The sequence below is a fragment of the Carassius auratus genome, chromosome 20 (assembly GCF_003368295.1).
Source record: "Carassius auratus strain Wakin chromosome 20, ASM336829v1, whole genome shotgun sequence".
NCBI classification, from domain to species: Eukaryota; Metazoa; Chordata; class Actinopteri; order Cypriniformes; family Cyprinidae; genus Carassius; species Carassius auratus.
In genome coordinates, this window is record NC_039262.1 from 2,250,712 (window position 1) to 2,269,454 (window position 18,743).

The 18,743-nt window shown below is 35.0% G+C and overlaps 1 protein-coding gene across 3 annotated transcripts; it reads right to left on the reverse strand.

Moving 5' to 3' along the window:
* Positions 1-1,637: 1,637 nt before the first annotated feature.
* On the reverse strand, positions 1,638-18,248 carry LOC113120491 (DNA helicase MCM9). 3 transcript variants are annotated; one of them, XM_026290335.1, is made up of 13 exons: positions 17,956-18,237; positions 16,772-17,127; positions 12,270-12,586; positions 11,443-11,524; positions 10,464-10,664; positions 8,740-8,823; positions 8,515-8,634; positions 6,973-7,147; positions 6,671-6,873; positions 5,277-5,480; positions 5,118-5,200; positions 4,900-5,045; positions 1,638-4,233 (listed from the first exon to the last, which is right to left on the reverse strand). In XM_026290335.1, exons 2-13 carry the CDS (start codon positions 17,088-17,090, stop codon positions 2,919-2,921), a joined length of 3,249 nt encoding a protein of 1,082 aa, XP_026146120.1. In that variant the 5' UTR covers positions 17,091-17,127; positions 17,956-18,237; the 3' UTR covers positions 1,638-2,918. The 3 variants fall into 3 exon arrangements, with proteins under 3 accessions (XP_026146120.1, XP_026146118.1, XP_026146121.1); XM_026290333.1 differs by having other exon boundaries at positions 8,733-8,858; XM_026290336.1 differs by lacking the exons at positions 1,638-4,233; positions 4,900-5,045; positions 5,118-5,200; positions 5,277-5,480 and adding an exon at positions 5,524-5,729 and having other exon boundaries at positions 8,733-8,858; positions 17,956-18,248.
* Positions 18,249-18,743: the final 495 nt, after the last annotated feature.

Genomic DNA, 18,743 nt, shown 5'->3' on the forward strand with positions numbered 1-18,743 from the left:
GCTCCTGCGTACCTAACTAGCCTTCTACCACGCTACAATCCATCACACTCCCTAAGGTCACAAAATGCTGGACATTTTGTAGTTGATAGCAAAGTCCACTAAAGGAGGTAGAGCTTTTTCGCATTTGGCTCCCAAACTCTGGAATAACCTTCCTGATAACGTTCATGGTTCAGACACACTCTCTCTGTTTAAATCTAGATTAAAGACACATCTCTTTCGCCAAGCATTCAAATAATGCAGTTATATCTGATCAAATGCACATTATTATTCTTTAGCTTGGGCTCGGAACAGCAGCTATGCTACTTCTGTCTCTATTTGTTTCTCTGTTTTGCCATAACTAGGATTTACACAAGCTGCAGTCTGGATCCAGAACACCAGAGAGGAGATGATGCCAACCCTTATTTTGACTGCAACATATAATAATTGCTGTTAACAGTTCATCATCAGTCTTTAAATGATTTTTCCATACATTTTTGCCATATGTACATTAATTGACAGTCACCACTGATAAACTACTACTAAATATATTGTAGGAACCTAATTTTCTGTAAAGCTGCTGTCCAATGATTTGTATTGTGAAAAGCGCTATACACATAAACTTGAATTTAATTGTATGTAACTATATACGTATCTATCAGTTATATAGTTAGGCTACATATAAACAGTAACTTATTTCTGACTGATAATAAATAGATAAACTTTAGAAAAACGTAAATGCAACTTGTAAATTTTGTAAGACTTGAAATTCTGTAAAATAAAAAATAAAAATGCATATAGCTATAGGCATCTATTTATTGTTTATATAGTTAAATATAACAACCTGTAAAATTTTAAACCTTTTTAAAATGTTATTTTGTAAAGAATGTTAAAGAATACAATGTAACTATACAAACCGTAGATATCTATCTATTAGACCTCACCATAAAGTCCAGATTAAAATGCTTCATATTTGCCGCAAAAAAGCTTTAAAATGACAAAGTCCCAAATTCAGTCCTCTAAAACACTGCAAGATGGCAAATGAATGATGTAATGGTGAGTCTGGGTATCCTTGGTGGCACATTCAGAGACATTAAATCAATAACGCTTCATTATTGATAAGGCCAGTGATCCATCTGCAGGAAGTTCAGGATCCATTAACGTCTCATCTTACCTTCAGCCTCCCTTTACCGCAGTTCTCCTCTGAGACAAATACAGAAGCTGTACAGACCTTGACCCTCTCCAACAGAAGGTTAGACTTCACTAGTAACTCAGCCAGTCAATGGAAATGATCTCATAACTGCTTAAAGAAAAAATAAGCTTGTTATAGTCACATATTAAAGCATGTCCTTATTTCAAGAATGCAGCATATAGGTGTATAAAAATATATATCATGCACTCTCACACACCAATAACATTAGAAAAGAACCTAAAAATAAGATTAATGTCCTTTTAAAACAGCAATAAACAATGTAGGTGGAATTGCTTGCTGTTTAAGAGGTTTGAGTAAAATGTGCTTGCCTTAACCATCTTAATCCATGATTTTGACCTTGGGGACTGCAGCAGATCCTGTCCTGTATGATCTTATCATCACCGAATGCAGTACATTCATTTCTAAACTCCCAATGGAATGAAATTCGTCACCATGACATTAGACAACATCTCTTCACCATGGTGTCATTTATTGCTCCCAAGGGGTAAATTGCTCAAGCCTGAAAACATCTTTTACAGCATCCACTAAGCATTCAAGCATGTGTTTCGATGGTTATTTGGCTTTACATGGGCTGAAAGGCACCTTTAGCCAGGCTTTATTTTTGCTGGGTGAAAGACGAATACACTATTGCTGTACAACAAATCGCTGCACGGCAATTAAACATGCATTATTAAGTTGTTAAATGTAACCGACCCCATTATCTTGCACTGTTTTACTATATGTTTAGAATTGGCTACTAAGTGAGAAAAGGATTGCGATTGTTTATTTATTTATTTATTTTAACTAAAGACTAATTTAGAGATCCCTTGCACACGCACACACACCATTTTCGAAAAATAAGCTTTGAAAAGGGTCATTCACAAATCATCATGGTTATGAGGTCAGAACCATGTGGAAATGAACATGACCACCTAGTTGTTTACAACCTATTCTGTATTCAGCAATCATAACATAATTTAACTATAGAAATCTTACAGGTGAAGTAGCAAAAACAGTATGTTTGATTCTAAAGGTCAGAGATTTTGGTACATAACATTGATTATCAGGGTAAGTGGACGTTGGGGGGGCTCTTGCAAAAAAGTGAGATGTTTATCATTGTAAAACAAGAGCAATGCTGAAAATAGCATTTGGCCTTTTAAGTAGGTTTTATTTATTTTTTTTAGAGAAGCCCATTTCAGCCACTAAATGAAGATAAATTACTGAAAAATCTCAGAATTCTGACTTTTTTTTAAATTAATTTATTAATTAATTTAATTTAATTATTAATTATGAAGGTAGAATTGTAAGATATAACTTTTAATTCTTTTTTTCCCATGCAGAATTGTGAGTTTATATCGGGCAATTCTGAAGGAAAAAAACGACAACCTGCAATTCTGAGAAAAAAGTCAGAATTATATGATGTAAAAATTATGAGTAAAACAGTCACAACTACCTTTTTTATTTTTATTCAGTGGCGGAAACGGCTTCAATAAAAATATTTAAAAACAAACATAACTTAAACGTTTAAAAAAAAAAAACTTGCATGTAAAAAAACTGCTAAGGATATATAAATACCAGACATGAAAATGTAACTGATATTTACTAAATGAAAAAAAGTGCAAATAAAGTATCTTTTACTGTGACATCAGAATCTGTTTAGCCATTAAAACATCACACTGCACTTAAATGAACAAAAAAACACAAGAAATACATATACTGCAAATATACATGACAAACGTCTCCTGCTGCATCAGATCCAGTCAGCATCTAGATCTTCATCGTCTATGACAGACGAGCCGAACAGTGAAAAACCTTTGAGGAGTCCTGCGGGGCCTCCGGAGCCCAACTCAAAGCATCTCCTCTTCTTTGTAGCGTTCTCTCCGGCTTCTTCCTGTCTGTCGGAGGGCTCTGTCCTCATGTTGCCCGTCTGCACAGTGGTGGCCTTTGCATCTGTAGTTTTATTTTTCCTGGTCAGTGTGCTTGTGTTCTCCTGGTCTTCAGAAAGCGGGTTTGCTGGCTCTTTGTTTGTACTGCTGTTTGTAGCTGGGACTGTTTTATCACCAGGCTTTTCCTCAGATGAGCCCGTAAAAGAGAATCTAGAAAGTTTGGCCAGAGTTGAACTGGCCACCTTCACCTTTGGGTGGTCTGTCTTTGGTGGGGATTGTGGGTGTTTATAAGTGTTGCCATTCTCCTCACCTGGAGAGAGGCTGTTGAGTCTGGACAGCAGCTGTCGTTGATGATTAGTGTCCTCAGACGTCCCTTTCTGAGCTGTGCTCACATCATTTAAGACCAGAGAGGAAACGTCTTCTGTTTTATTGTTGGTTCCTAGCCGGGGTTTCTCATAAGCTCTGCTCCCCTCTGCTGGACGACATGAGCTTGACCGATTCTCACTGTGGGCCTGTGTTTCTGGCATCTGAGGTGCAGCAGGTTTCGCTCCCTCATGCACCGCCACTTTGCCACTTGTTTTCGCAAATGACTGACCGGCATGAGTCAATCTCTCTCTGGGCTTGAATGTGAAGGTTGTGAGTTTGCTGTGTAAATCCTCTCCGCTATCGGCTCTGATGTCAGGAGGACTGGTGGTTGTGTTTTTTCTTTTTGAGGGTTTCTTCCTCGTTTTGGGTGTGCTGTGGGAGAAAATATCCTCTAAATCATCACCTGTCTCTCCTAAAACTCGTTCCTCGCTCAGCAGGAGGGATGCTTTCATCTCTTTCAACCGTTTGGCTCTGAGCTTTTTGAAGCCCTTTTCCACAACAGCCTCAACCAGGGATGGATCGTCATCCTTCTCCCACACAGAACCCTTGCAGCGCATGGAACGGTTGTTGCTAGGCAACACAGTCGTGCCACCCAGTGTAGTGGTGGCATTCTGTGTGGAGGTAATGATGGAGGAGGTGTGAACGATGGAGCCAGTTCCAGTCGCGCTGGATAAAGAGTGGAACCAGTCCAGGCTGGGGTCTGGATCAGTGGTCACCTCACCATTACTGTGATTCTGACCAGTTGGAGGCTGACTGGTGTGGTCACTACAGGATTCGGTCTCTTTAGGGGAGTATGGTCTTCTGCTATCTAGCCTAAAGAGGAGCACAAAAGAGGTTCTTAGAAGGAATCTCAGATCTTTAAGGGGCTCAGATTAATTTTAGGCATGTTTTCTATGTGCAATAAAATATGGAAGTCCATTTCTGCCACTGATTAAAAAAAAAGAAAAAAAAAAAAAGAAAAGAAAAGGTAATTGCTTTTTATCTCATAATCTTGACTTATTTCTTACAACTGCATGATACAAACTCACAATTGACTTTTTTCACAAAGCTATGAGATATAAACTTGAAATGGCAAGTTATAAAGTCTGAATTTCGAGATATAAATGTGCAATTCTGAGGAAAAAAGTCAGAATTGTGATTTGATATCTTAGAATTCTGATGTAATATCTCGTAATTGAAGTTTATATCATGGAGTTCTGAGAAAGAAAAAAGTCTGAATTGTGAGACGTAAACTAGGGGTGGGAGAAAAAAAAAATCGATTCTCTTCAACATTCTGGATCGACTTAATCTAAGTAAGTACCTTTACTATATATGAACCTAAATAATAAGTACAATTTATATTATATTAAATACTATTTTGTATTTAAACATACATATTTTATCATGAATAATACATATTAATACAATTCTCTTTTGTATTTGATAATACTTTCTATTTATAGTACAAATTAAATTTTAAATGTATAATTTCAGTTTTACCTTGAAAGTCTTTTCAGTTCTTTCTGCAGGATATCAGTCAATCCCAGCCTCTCAAGCACAATCTCACACTGTGTTTTATACTGTTCACAGGGGTCATCAGGAAAAGAGGTGTGTAGAGCGCTCACATTTCCAAGAAGAGCGCCTCCCTGAGGCAAACAAAAATATGTTTCATAACAATTTAATATAGCTTCCGAATGATGAAGTAGTAATAAACAAACCTGCATGGAGCACTCCATAACAGACACCACAACAACCGCATCCTCTACGGTCACTGTCTCTCTGAACATCAGCCTGGCATGAGCTGAAACACACAGAGAGATGAGCATCAACTCTGATGAGATGAGCATCAGATATTATGCTGTATGAGAGCATCTGACCCTCAGCGAGACGGCTGAGACTCTCCAGCATGCGGATGGTCGTCCGGGCGGCGTTCCGGCTGTCGCTCTGTCTCTGCAGCTGATAGTAGCGGCTCAGGATGGTGTTTGCTTCCTGTGTCATACAAGGCTTAAGCGTCTTGATCAGACAGAAATAGGCCCTCATCTTCTCCATACTCCATAAACATGAAGACGCACTTGGCGCTCCTGTGGGAAAAACACGAGGGTTAGAGAGTTGAGAGATGTTTAGATAAATATTTTATAAATATTCAACAAATGTCAAGTCTGCTGCTTCACCATTAACTTCTAGTCGGTATCAAAGAGTTTCTCAGCCAAATGAGGGGTGAACCAGCCCTCGAGGGGACAGGTTTTCCTATCAAAGTGGCATCTCTTGGGAAAATAACCAAGTCTGAAGTAGCAACAAATCCCATGAGGTAAGCAGGATCAGCAGTCAGGCTGGATGGGAGGGGTTCGGATCCAATAATACATCAGATGAAACCTCACAAACTACATTTTTTGTATGTCATGTACAACAAAAAAATGCATTATGAGCTAGGCATCGAGTTAAAAATGTGAAAAAAAATATTGAAGGAACCTGGACATGATTCAAAGGAAGGGGAAAAGAAGGAAATTTTGTAGGGATCATGGCCTAGAAATGCAAAGGCAGGTATAACCTACAAAGAATATTATTTAAAATAGTTAATAAATATTATATATATTTAATACTTTTAATAAATACAATTATAAAATATTTCATTTAATTACATAAATAAGTATATAAAATGCTATGTAAATCAAAATATATGACTATAAGCCTAAACATTTAAAATGTGCATCCAAATATATAGTTAGAACTATATATTTGGAATGGAATAATTTTTAATGTTTAGAATAATTATACCTTTATATTTTTCAAATATATATTCAAATTGCATAATATAATATAATATAATATAATATAATATAATATAATATAATATAATATAATATAAAACTACTTTGAAAACCCCTGAGATGACCAAAAAAAGACAAACCTATAAATAAATGTACAAATTTATGTATACAAGTAGTCACCCTTGAAGTGGATCAAAACTTTTCATTTTTTCAAGTTGTCCTAAAACCATGCAAAAATGCATTCTTGTCTTAGGACAACTTCAATTTTTTTTTGACCCACTTCAAATGTTGACTAATGTGTGCATGTGTGTGTATGTGTGTGTATATATCTATTGTGTGTATATATCTATATCTATATCTATTGTCCCCTTATTTGTAAGTCGCTTTGGATATAAGTGTCTGCTAAATTACTAAATGTAAATGTATTCAGATTTTACATCAAATGCACCTACTTTGAAAACCCCTGATATTACAAAACAAAAGGATTTTTCTCTGGGACAAACCTTTGTTCTGCAGGATAAATGAGGAGATTATTTTGTCCCATTCTGGGTTTTTAGTATCCAGCAGAACCAGTACGAGGTCAAAGCGGCTCAAGAGGGGGCTGGCGAGGGCCACGTTCACAGAAACGGACACATTAGGGTCATACTGCCCCTTTGGGTTTGTAGCAGCCAGGATGGTGGTCCTTGTGTCCAGTTTGCACACCATTCTACAAAAGAAGAACATGGGATATTTCATGTGATGCTCATACGCTTTTAGTTAATAAAAAAACAAAATGCAAGATGACATTATTTCCCCCAGCACTCACCCGGCTTTTGCCACGCTGATAGTTTGTTGCTCCATGGCCTCGTGGATGCTGGTGCGGTCATGTTCTTTGATGCTGTTGAATTCATCGATGCAGCACAGACCTCCATCAGAGAGAACAAGGGCTCCTGCCTCCAGATGCCACTCTCCAGAGTCCTTAACAGCCGCCACTGTCAGACCTGACCAGCATTTCACAATGATACAAACAATGATGCAACAACAACAATGCTCTTTGGACAGTAGAAGTGAATAGTGCTTAGTATGTGCCAAAAATAGAAAGTGTATGCAGCAATCTGAAGTGTACAACAACAATAACTCATCTCTTAAATCAGACACTGCACACCACATGAGTACTACACAAAGTTTGGTTCTGGCTCTATTTAGCCTTTATTTCTTCACAAATTTTAGGGGTTTTGAGTAGGAAGAATTTTACTATTAATTTTAATTTAAATAAATACTCTACCACTAGGTTTGGAGTAGGTATAATTTTTTTTATATTTTAAAAAGAAATGTGTTATGCCCACCAAGGCAGCTTTTATTTGATCAAAATACACAAGATTTATGAAATATAATTGCAATTGAAAACAGCTATAGTTACTTGAATATAATTAAAAATGCAATTTATTCCTGTGTTGCAAAGCTGAATTTTCAGCAGCTCCAGTCTTCAGTGATTTTCTCCAGTCTTCACATGATTCTTCAGAAATCATTCTAATACGCTGATTTGGTGTTCAACAAAAATTTAATTGTACTTTTTTTTTTCTTTTTACATATACAATGTTTTTGTAATATTATAAATGTATTTACTATCACATTTGTTTGATTTAATTTAATAATTTAAACTTATGTATAAACGTATATTAGCTCTGGTTGTATACTGCACATCTTAAATGTGCATACAGAAATTCTGCGTACTGTTGTTCACAGTATAAATATCACAGATGAAAGATGAAAATTCTGTCATCATTTACTCACCCTCATGATGATTCAAACTCATATGAGTTTCTGTCTTATAATGAAAATTAAACATGTTTTGAGGAATGTTGGTAGACACTGACTTCCATAATAGTGAAAAAACAACAGAAGAAAAACAAAACAAGTTTGGAAAACCATGAGTACATTTTTAGTGACCTATCCCTTTAAGCAAAGTACCATATTTTTCGGACTATAAGTCGCACCTGAGTATAAGTCGCATCAGTCCAAAAATACGTCATGACGAGGAAAAAAACATATATAAGCACTGGACTATAAGTCACATTTATTTAGAACCAAGAACCAAGATAAAACATTACCGTCTCCAGCCGCGAGAGGGCACTAAATGCTGCTCAGTGTAGACTACAGGAGCATAGAGCGCCCTCTCGCGGCTGGAGACGGTAATGTTTTCTCTTGGTTCATTTATCTCGATTCATGTCAAATTAATTTTGATAAGTCGCACCTGACTATAAGTCGCAGGACCAGCCAAACTATGAAAAAAACAAACATTCCTCTAGAGCGCTGATTGTGAACGTTAATGAGAAGGTGATCTGAGGTTCGGAAGAACGTGTGGAACCTGCATTAGTAGATCCGATTCCTGCAGTAAGCACAGAGCGTGGTGTAATCTTAGCTGCATACTTCAGAAACTGTGACTTCCCAGTGCCTGGATCACCCACGAGCAACAGATGAGACTCTCCTAAACAGAGCGCAGACACTTTTCAAGCACACCTCTTAACTCTGTTTCACGTTAAGTCTAAATGTCAGACTGCCATGATGTGCAATGTGAACGCATACCTCTCACCTTGGTTCCAGATGCATCTATTCTCTGTACCCCACCTGCCAAAACCATAGCAACAGCCAGCTTGACGACGTACATGCCGAACACCTGAGGGCAGAGATTCATCAAGATCTCATTCCTGCCTTCAGAATGTCAAGAGAAAGAGAGACAGAAAGAATGAATAAGAAAGACATATTTTATGATTCATAAACCCACTTCTAGGCCATTGCTTCTCTATTTTTTCCACCACTTTTTCTAACATCAATGAGAAAATCATATATTTGACCGTTTAGAAAACACTTTTGCTCAAAAAGCCACATGATTGAGGTCAGGGGCAGATCTAGAAAAATATTGATGGGGTGGCGAGAAGGGGGCAGGAATTTTTGAGGGGTGGCAACATATGGCAGACGTATATATACTGAATTTAGTCACAGTTATCACAGATTGATGATAAATATATGTGCACACTACAAAAGGACACAGGCTATAATTTACAAACTTAATCTCATGCAATAAATGTCTTGCATTTGAAACAGTTCATAAGGAATAAGTGACCATACCCCATAAGCACCATATTAATTTATTTTATAGTCTCAAGGATTCAGAAATCATGCAAAAGGAAATTAAGCAGTTTTACTATGATAAAACCATGGTTTATTTTTGTAAGGATTGTGATATGCACGTTTTTTGTTGAAGAAATTATAAAGCCTGTGTCATCTATAGCAAAAAGGTGGCCAAAAATGAAAGATTAAGTGAATATTTGAATGAAATGTTTGGTCAGAAGCCTAAACAAGGATTTGATTGTCCTGTAAGTGTAACAGCAGCAATCACATGGCATTTGTAATAACATGTATAAATAGTTTATTTTGTATTTGCCTACATTATGTAGATCTTGTTTTGTATTATGCCTACATTTGAGTCAGTTTGGAAGTTCAAAGTGGGTTCGCGAATCATTCGAGTCAGTTTTGGGATCGCAAATCATTTGAGTCAGTTTGGGAGTTCAGAGCGGGATCGCGAATCATTTGAGTCAGTTCGGGAGTTCGGAACGGGATCGCGAATCATTTGAGTCAGTTTGGAAGTTCAAAGTGGGTTCGCGAATCATTCGAGTCAGTTTTGGGATCGCAAACCATTTGAATCAGTTCGGGAGTTCGGAGCGGGTTCGCGAATCATTTGAGTCAGTTCGTGAGTTCAAAGCGGGTTCGCGAATCATTTGAGTCAGTTTGGGGATCGCGAATCATTTGAATCAGTTCGGGAGTTCGGAGCGGGATCACGAATCACGAAAGATTCGCGCTCATAAATTTTCAAATTGGCCATAACCTTTAATTCTTTGTTGCCAACTGGGGTAGCAGCAGGGCTTTGCCACCCTATGCCACCCCGGTAGATCCGCCCCTGATTGAGGTATTGTTCATGGTTGCAGGACAAACGATACATGATGAGATACATGACAAAGTTTAGTAATTGCAGTTAGAAATTCGTTCAAAGCCCTAACTCAATAGCCCTATAAGCAATAGTAGCCTAACACTGATAGAGTGGTCTCAGGAAAACCCCACTGGCAACAGATTACAGCACTGTTTCATGACCTAATCAACTGAACTTCCTCTACAGGGATTATAATTGAGTTTATATAGCAATAAGAAAGAGAAAAAATCTTTTAAATGCTGAGAGGACATGGTATTAAAAATGCCATATCGTTTATTTGTACTACTAGACTGGTTTTCCAGATTCAATATATTAAAAAAGACACCAACCAGCAATGGGGTCATGTTTGTGACTGTCCCAGAAATCTTCAAACTCCTTCTGGATGTCTTCCAGCACTAGTGCAGTGCTAGACTGCTCATTGTTGACCTCGATATAGTTTGCTTTCAGCACAATCTCCACATCACAGCGGCAATCCAGAAACATCGGCTTCCAGCGCTGACACACAACGCCATACACTGTGATGTCATCGCCTGCCAGAAACATAAGTGGGGAAAAAAAAAGAGACATGATTTTGCCCTGAAGAATGTTATTATTATTGTACAAGTAACACATCATATGATGCAAAACTTGTTTATATAATATAAATATATATATCGTTTTTATTTTATAAATCAAAATAAATTGAACGTATGTAAAACAAAAATTCTACAACAAATTGGATTATTTACAATGTTATTGTTATTGCACTGAAGACAATGACTGAATAAAAAAAAATAAAAATAAAAAAAACAGGAAATTTATGTCGGAATTCATTCATGAGAAAATCGTAATAAAGCCAGTCTTGTACAACACGGTATTAAAATCCTCATGGAATCAAAATGGACTTTATTTACTTTATTAGTGCACATTGCTAGTCTTGATGTTTACATTTAATCCATGCAAGTTAATCCGCTGAAAAAATATTTTTGTCTTGGTAATCTTTAATCAACATCTGAACATTTCCTTCCGCTCTGGAATGGCATTCTTTCTATGATGACATCAGTTTAGGTTGTTATAAGTGAGAGACGGGGATGAGGAGCACAACAATAAAACCACTATTCCTCTAAAACCTCCATTCAGTATTCAATATAAACTGAAAATACGTCACTACACTGAAATAAAGTCAGCAACAACTTCCAGTTCACACAGACTTGAACTGTGAACAGGACTGGACAGAGTAATTGAGTGATACAGATATCAGTCCTGCACTGTCAAATTATTTAAGCCAGTAAATATATATGTATAAAATACAGACTGGACAGCATTTACCTGATTTACAGCTGTCCACAAGATCGTCCTCCAGGATGATGAGCATAGATCGAGGGATACTGCCCACTGACAGTTTCTGTACCTGTTGGTGAAGGTGCACTGGTCAAGAAGATTATACACTTCCAGATACAGATATAAACACTCATTTTTCTTAATTGTTTTGTAGATACTTTATATATTACATTTACATATCATTTTACATAAAATTGTTAGTTTTATTTTAATTACATTTCATAAGATATAATTAAATTATATTATTATATTACTTATAATTATAATAATATTTTATTTTAAAGGGGTCATCGGATGCCCATTTTCCACAAGTTGATATGATGCTTTAGGGTTTTAATGAAATGTCTATAACATATTTTGGTTACATTTTTCAATGGTAGTGTAAAAAACACCCTTTTTACCCTGTCAAAATCAGATCTGTTTACAGCTAATGAGTAGAGATGCACCGATCCCTATTTTAATCAGCCATTTTTCCTCACGATCGGCCCGGATCAGTGTCTGGATGATCAGTCTCACTTTTATCGAGCCGATCCGATGATCCCTTTAAATAATTTTAGTTTATGTACTTATTTTATTTAATATCATTTTCATTGTTATGTTCTTTTTGGAAACCCATGGCATAAAGTCTCAGCCATGGAGATCAAACCTACAGACCGATGATTGAATGTCTGGTGCACAAAACACACAAAAACACTATGGAAGTTTCAAAGTCATCACCTGCCGAACCCCATCTTAGAAGAAGAAAGCCGAATTGAACAATTTCTTTAGCACCAGGTTGCTCCAGGGTGACTGTACATGAATAAACAACATCTCACCTGCTCTTGGATTTTGATCTCCTGGTAGTCCTTGCAGGCGGCTGGAGGGGCGTCACTTCCTGACAGGCAGGTGAATTTGAAAGAATTACATCCTTCCTCATTGGGGCAACTGGTGGGTGGAGTAAAGGTGTAAAACTGCTCAAAAGAGGCCTGCATGGAGAACACGTGCCTGCATTTATTGCACATGTAGTCTCTCTCATACTCCAGCACTTTAGTCACACTGGTGCGGATGACCGTGCCCGTGACGGAGAGGAAGTGACCCACGTCTCTAGCTTTAGGAATGTGATCTCTGGTCAGCTCGGGACACATAGGTAAACCTAAAAACATGTAGTAATGAAAGAAAGCCATATATTGAATTGGAACAGCATGAGTGAGCAAATGTTGACTTTTTTTGTTGTTGTTGATTATTTCAAATTAACCAGCAGGTGTCAGTGTTATTCCACCACAGCCTTCTAGGGCTAATTTCTGAGAAATTCGGTCTCCTACAGCTAGATGGCGCTACATGTTCATGCAATAAAAGTTCAAAAGCAGAGTTACAGTCTCTTGCATAATGAATCAACTCTATGTGCATTCAGTATTTGAATATGACCTGGCCCGGCATGGTTGCATCATAGAAAACATAAAAGAAAGAAAGAATCAAAAACGTCAAAGTTACTTAGCCAATAAAACTGCATTCATTTCTTCTTTCCCCTCTAACCACAGACACAGACTGCAGTGGCTACGGAGAAAATGGGTTTCAGTAAAGCGTGTTTATTCGGATGAGTCACGTCTGCAGGGCTACAGATGAAGAGCGTGTAATTACAGGTGACGGCAATCATCTCCTGCAGGACGTGAGAGAAAAGCACTTGGCTTCGACACAATGCAATACGATCCATCCCACAGACCTCAGGGATCAAACACAAGCCTACACGTCACCTAAAACAATCTTCACACTCTTGCTGTCTATGTCAGTCTGCTATTTCTAGATAAATTGATTAGGGCTGGGCGAAACACTAAATATTCATGAGATATTCATGATCAGGATTTTGATTAAAAGTGACCATCGTGTTTCCCAAATATATTGCCTCATTACAAGAACACAGTTTTTTAAAAGCACAAAACAAAATTCCTGAGAGAACTATTTCCATAGCTAGAGTCAGCTAGGCCTATTTTTTTTTTTTAATGGAACAGCAGCTATGATTTAAATTTCTGCAACACAAACAGTATTCAAAAGTTTGTACTTCTATAATCACTGAAAATGAAAAATGTACACAGAAATGTAAATTTTTTATGCATTTCAGATTTTCTCTCTCTCTGTATATATATATATATATATATATATATATATATATATATATATATATATATATATATAAAATTTTGGAATACTTAATGAAAGATTCAAGCTTTATCTTGCAAGATTAGCAAGTTTAGAAATTAATAAGTAGGGAAAAAATATTAACAAATTCTAAATGACCAAAGTTTTACAAATACATTTAATAATTAAACAAATTATATACTCCATAATAATTATATAATATTTATCAATTACTGCATTTATACACATTTCATATAAAGCTATAATTATATATAAATGTAATAATTATGTTTTCAGTAATTTCATGTTTTACTTAAAGAAAGATATTCAACAAGATTAGTTGAGATTAGACACGACTATTTACTTATATTTAAATATTTTTTAATAGCATTTATTTACATTTTTTCATATTTTCGGTTTTCTTTGTTGCTTGTCATAATTGTAAGTGCTGCTATTTTTTATTATTGCTATTATTTTATATATTAGTATTTAGTTTAAAATTATTTTTATTTTAGCTCTAGTTTTTATGTCCATTTTAGTACTTTTAGCATTTAGTAATGTTAAAAAGTTGTAACATTGCTAATTTATTGGTAAAACATTCGTTTTCACTAACATTTTATATTTACTAATAGTTTTTTTTCAGATAATAATTACTAATAATAGGATCACTAATATTTAAGAATAGTTATAATAATTACTTACTAATAGTTATTATTACTACTAATAATATTAGGATTACTAATAATAGTAATAATATTTACTAATAGTGCTTACTTATATTACCATTATTTTAAAATAGCATTTATTTTTTATTTTGTTTTTATTAGAAACATTTTGTTAGAGTTTTCATTAAATCTTTTGTTATGTGCTGTTGTCATTTTTATCATTACTGTTATTATTTTTTATATTTTAGTATTTAATCTTATGTTTTGTTTTAGTTCAGTTTTTATTTATTTCCATTTATTTAATTTTCATGTAACTTATTTCAGTTGGCTGCCAAGGCCACATCTGATTTCCTATTTTATATTTTATTTCAGCTTTATATCAAATGTACAAAAAAAGGTGTTTTATTTTTTAGTTAAAGATAATAACCCTGCCACCAAGCACAAGTCTGATTGTAAATTATTACGGTAGTCGACCACTTTGAAATGTTTCCTCAACAAGTCATTCATTCACACCACATAGTTCCGCACATTTTTTTTTCTTAAAAAATTCCCCTTTTACCTTCCACAGAAAATATACCCATTAGTTTGTCAATACTCTATATAATCCTGTTTGTGACGAATGAAAATCTCGAATCTTGAATACAACTGCATACGGTTCAAAGCGTCATGAGTAACTGCTGAAAGAGTTTTCATGAAATATTCCTTTAAAGCATTACTCAGCTGTTCTTTCCTCTGACAGCCAATGTGTCTGTCTGACCTCTCACATGAGACGTTCTCTCTCTCTCCTCAGAACCCGATCGATACCCTTCCTGCAGAGCCCTTGCTCCTCTTGTTGTTATATCATGCAGTGTTTGCACTCACACCTGACCAGCTACTCAAAGCTCCATCTGATCACCCTCCAGCGAGCCAACATCCCGACGCATAACAAGACTGTTGTTACAGAGAAAACACATCAGCATATCCTGCAGGTTATACGACACTAGATCAGAGGAAGCGACCATGATAACAGATAACGGTTCGCGGCAGGACAAACGAGCTGTCTGCCACGGTGTGCCGGGGTCTAATTGCCTGTAGAAGGAAACAGCCTCTGTGTTGCATTGACAAACTAATAGGGTGCGAGACTTCAAGAGTAAATGAAACAGGCAGTCGGAGGCACAGCACAGATCTACCAGTGACACAAAGAGAACAGTCAGCCATACACAAGCCACTTGTGATCACGCGGAGCTACAAGTCATATCGGAAAAAGAGGAATAGTTTAATGTTGTGCACAAATAGGCCTAATAGTTTCATTTGCTAGATCTGCAATATTTATAGCAAATACTTTAGTCTAGACATCTTGGAGTATAGATACAGCATTACTTTCAGTACCTGGACAGACAGTCGGTAACACTTTATCCTCTTAACTGTCGAACCCACTTTTTGATCATACATTTCCAACTTAAATTGAAGAACATTTTGAATACTTCGGAGCATAGACTTAAGGTTAATCTCATTTTAAAGAAGACAATTGGCAGATTATTGTAGAAGTGAAAACAGTTCTAAAAATTACATGACAAAAAGTTTAACCTTATTAAATATAAAATGTTAAATTATTTTCACTAATAGGTTGTTTATATATATATTTAAAATGCTTAACTGATCTGAAAGATCTGTTATTGAGAATTAAGTAAAAAATATGTATATACTTGTATATGGACTATAATGATATTTTACAAGGAAATAATCCTGTAATTATGTGTTGATACTTTAAAATAAAAGATTTGATTCAAACTTTATTGTACAAATGAGATTAGTTTAGATAAGAAAATAGTTTCGAATGAGTAAAAATTATAAACTTATATTTTAAATAAAAGGTTTTCTAAAAGTTGTATTAAATATTATACAATCATTATATACATTTAATATTGATATATATATATATATATATATATATATATATATATATATATATATATATATATATATATATATATATATATATATATATATATAAATATAAAACCTTAGAAAATTTAGTTTTTTTATATATATATATATATATATATATACACACACATCCACACACACAATGATTAATAAGCATTTTATAAGGCAGCAATTTTATACAAATTAAAAAAGATTTAACTATTTAATGAAAAACATAATTCAACAAGATTAGCTGACAGTAATTACTTTATTTACAATTAAAACAAATATAGTACATTTACAAAACTGACTAATAAAATGTTATTATAGTCATTGTAAAGTGTTACTGATTAATCTTACTATTATTGTTCTACCCTATTTTTTCCATTTTTTAATGTTGATTTGGAATATGTAGCACTTTTTCCCTTTTATTTTTCCCAAAATAATTTAATGATTAAGTTTGTAATTCAATACCACTAGCTAACAGAAACAAATATTTCCCAAACAGGTTTTAAAAGTTTATGTTATTGGTCTGGAAGTTGCCCAAAAACTTTAAGAAACCTTGTTAAATCTTTGTTGTTGAGACCTGAAACAGGTGTTGGTGTAAAAGAGTGGACGCTCTTACTCATGCTTACCTGATATACGAACATGCAGATTGTGTTTGAGTTTGAAACTCTCCTGCGTTGAGGAAGAAGACTGAGATATGGTCTGGGCTACTCTCTGTAGGGCATTGTCAAATATAGGCAGCACCTGGCTAGGGAACGCATTGAAACACTCTCCAACCTCCATATTGTCCTCAAATAAGGTCATGGCATTCACTACAACAGGATAGTGAGAATCTTCACTGGCCTCCTGGAAGATCTGTAGGATGTCATTCTTGTGGTGCTCCATCACATAAGTCTCAAACGCCAGTCCTATGAAGGACACCTGATCCGGATTGAGCATCACGTTCATCTGAAGACTGAACCTGACCACTCAGACATGAAGTATTCTGCAAGAGAGCAGTGGATGATGGTCTGTAACGTTACATAAATTGCAGTTCATCTTTTCAAACCCTTGTTTAATCACACACTTGTATCACAGTAAATGGAGGTTTCCGCACCTTTTGACAAATGTATGACATTTTAAGTCATTTGTGATTACTAGACAAGCCGGTTTTGTAAAAGTAGTTGAATGAATTACTAGAAATTAACTGGAAAGATGTATTGACTATAAAACTGCCTCACACAATTTATCCCAAATATCTCAAGGTTTTTCATAAAGATGAATAATTTTATAATGCTAAACTGATCTTTAGTTCATGTTCATTTAAAAGTATAAATTAAAAGTTAACGTTACATGCTTTCTATCTTAATTTCTATTACATTTACTCTTTACATTTTAACGTTTTGAAAAAACTTAAAAAAACACCATTCAAACATTATGCAAGTACAGCGAGACTAGCTTAGAATAAATTACTTCACTTATAATTAAAACAAGTAAATATAATAATAAATCATAGCGATAATGATAACCCTTACACTATTAATACGCCTTTTTAAAAACCTTTTTTTTGCACTTGACAAAGTATTTTATGAAACCACAAATGTTTCATGCATTTTTTAAATTAACTTGAGTTCATAAAATTGCATGAATAATGATTATACAAGATCTACAGCTGTTTAACAGCTCACGTGGTCTTTATATAACACGCATTCCGCAAGCGTTCAAAACAAAACATTTCTCTGCGCTCATTACTCTCTTGAGCAAAATTTTGCAAACAATAACAATAACGTACAACAAAAATATTTTCTTCCCTACAATTCTGTATTTGACATACCTGGATGGGTGAACAGTAATTATATGACCTAACAACATATGGGTGTTTTCTTCCTGTCCGTGTTTTCAGATTTGGCGCTTTATTCCGTAGCTTTCTGCACTGTAGGGGAGGACGTGTAAACAAACTTTGAATTCTAGTTAAATATAACTCATTCTAAGCCATACATAATACTATAAAAGCAGTTTCACTGCATTATGCTTTGTTTAATTTTTGATTTTTGTGTATTTTTTTAGTGCTGATAGATTGTAGGGTATGTGATCAATACCAGCTCCCCCGTTTCTGGACTAGGTAGAACCCAGTAAACGGAAAACGCTGCATGCGGAGGTCGATGACGTCGACCGCCAGTATAAAAGTCCCGTTTTTTATATTCAACCTTCTCTTGTTCCTGGCTAAATATTTTACACATAAATGTTAACTTTATAAGCGTAAACCTCTCTTTTGTATTTTCCTTGAAGTCTTAAAACGTTGTATTTGATTTCGGACTCTTGTAATAAGGAAGCTGTAAAAAATGAATGTATACTTTTATTTTTTTGATTATCTTCAAGAAAAAACATATTTGCTTAAATTCGAATTAATGTATGTACAGTACAAATCTTTCACATATTTAAATAAATAAAATGGTACTACAAAAATAATTAGATATTTAAATTATTACAATACATTAAAATGTATGCAATAAAAACTACATTTTAAAATATTTGGATTTTAATAACAGCCTTTGTTCTCTCATATGTTCAATTCTGCAGATCATAAACAGTTATAAACATATATATATATATATATATATA

What these genes read in the sequence shown, in the direction of transcription:
- LOC113120491 (XM_026290333.1), bottom strand. Translation starts at nt 17,090, where the DNA reads ATGAACGTGATGCTCAATCCGGATCAGGTGTCCTTCATAGGACTGGCG. An exon ending in ATCTGGAACCAAGGTGAGAG is followed by an intron (nt 8,635 to 8,732) that starts GTATGCGTTCAC and finishes CGCTCTGTTTAG; the next exon opens with GAGAGTCTCATCTGTTGCTC. An exon ending in AATCGGATCTACTAATGCAG is followed by an intron (nt 7,148 to 8,514) that starts GTTCCACACGTT and finishes AATGCTGGTCAG; the next exon opens with GTCTGACAGTGGCGGCTGTT.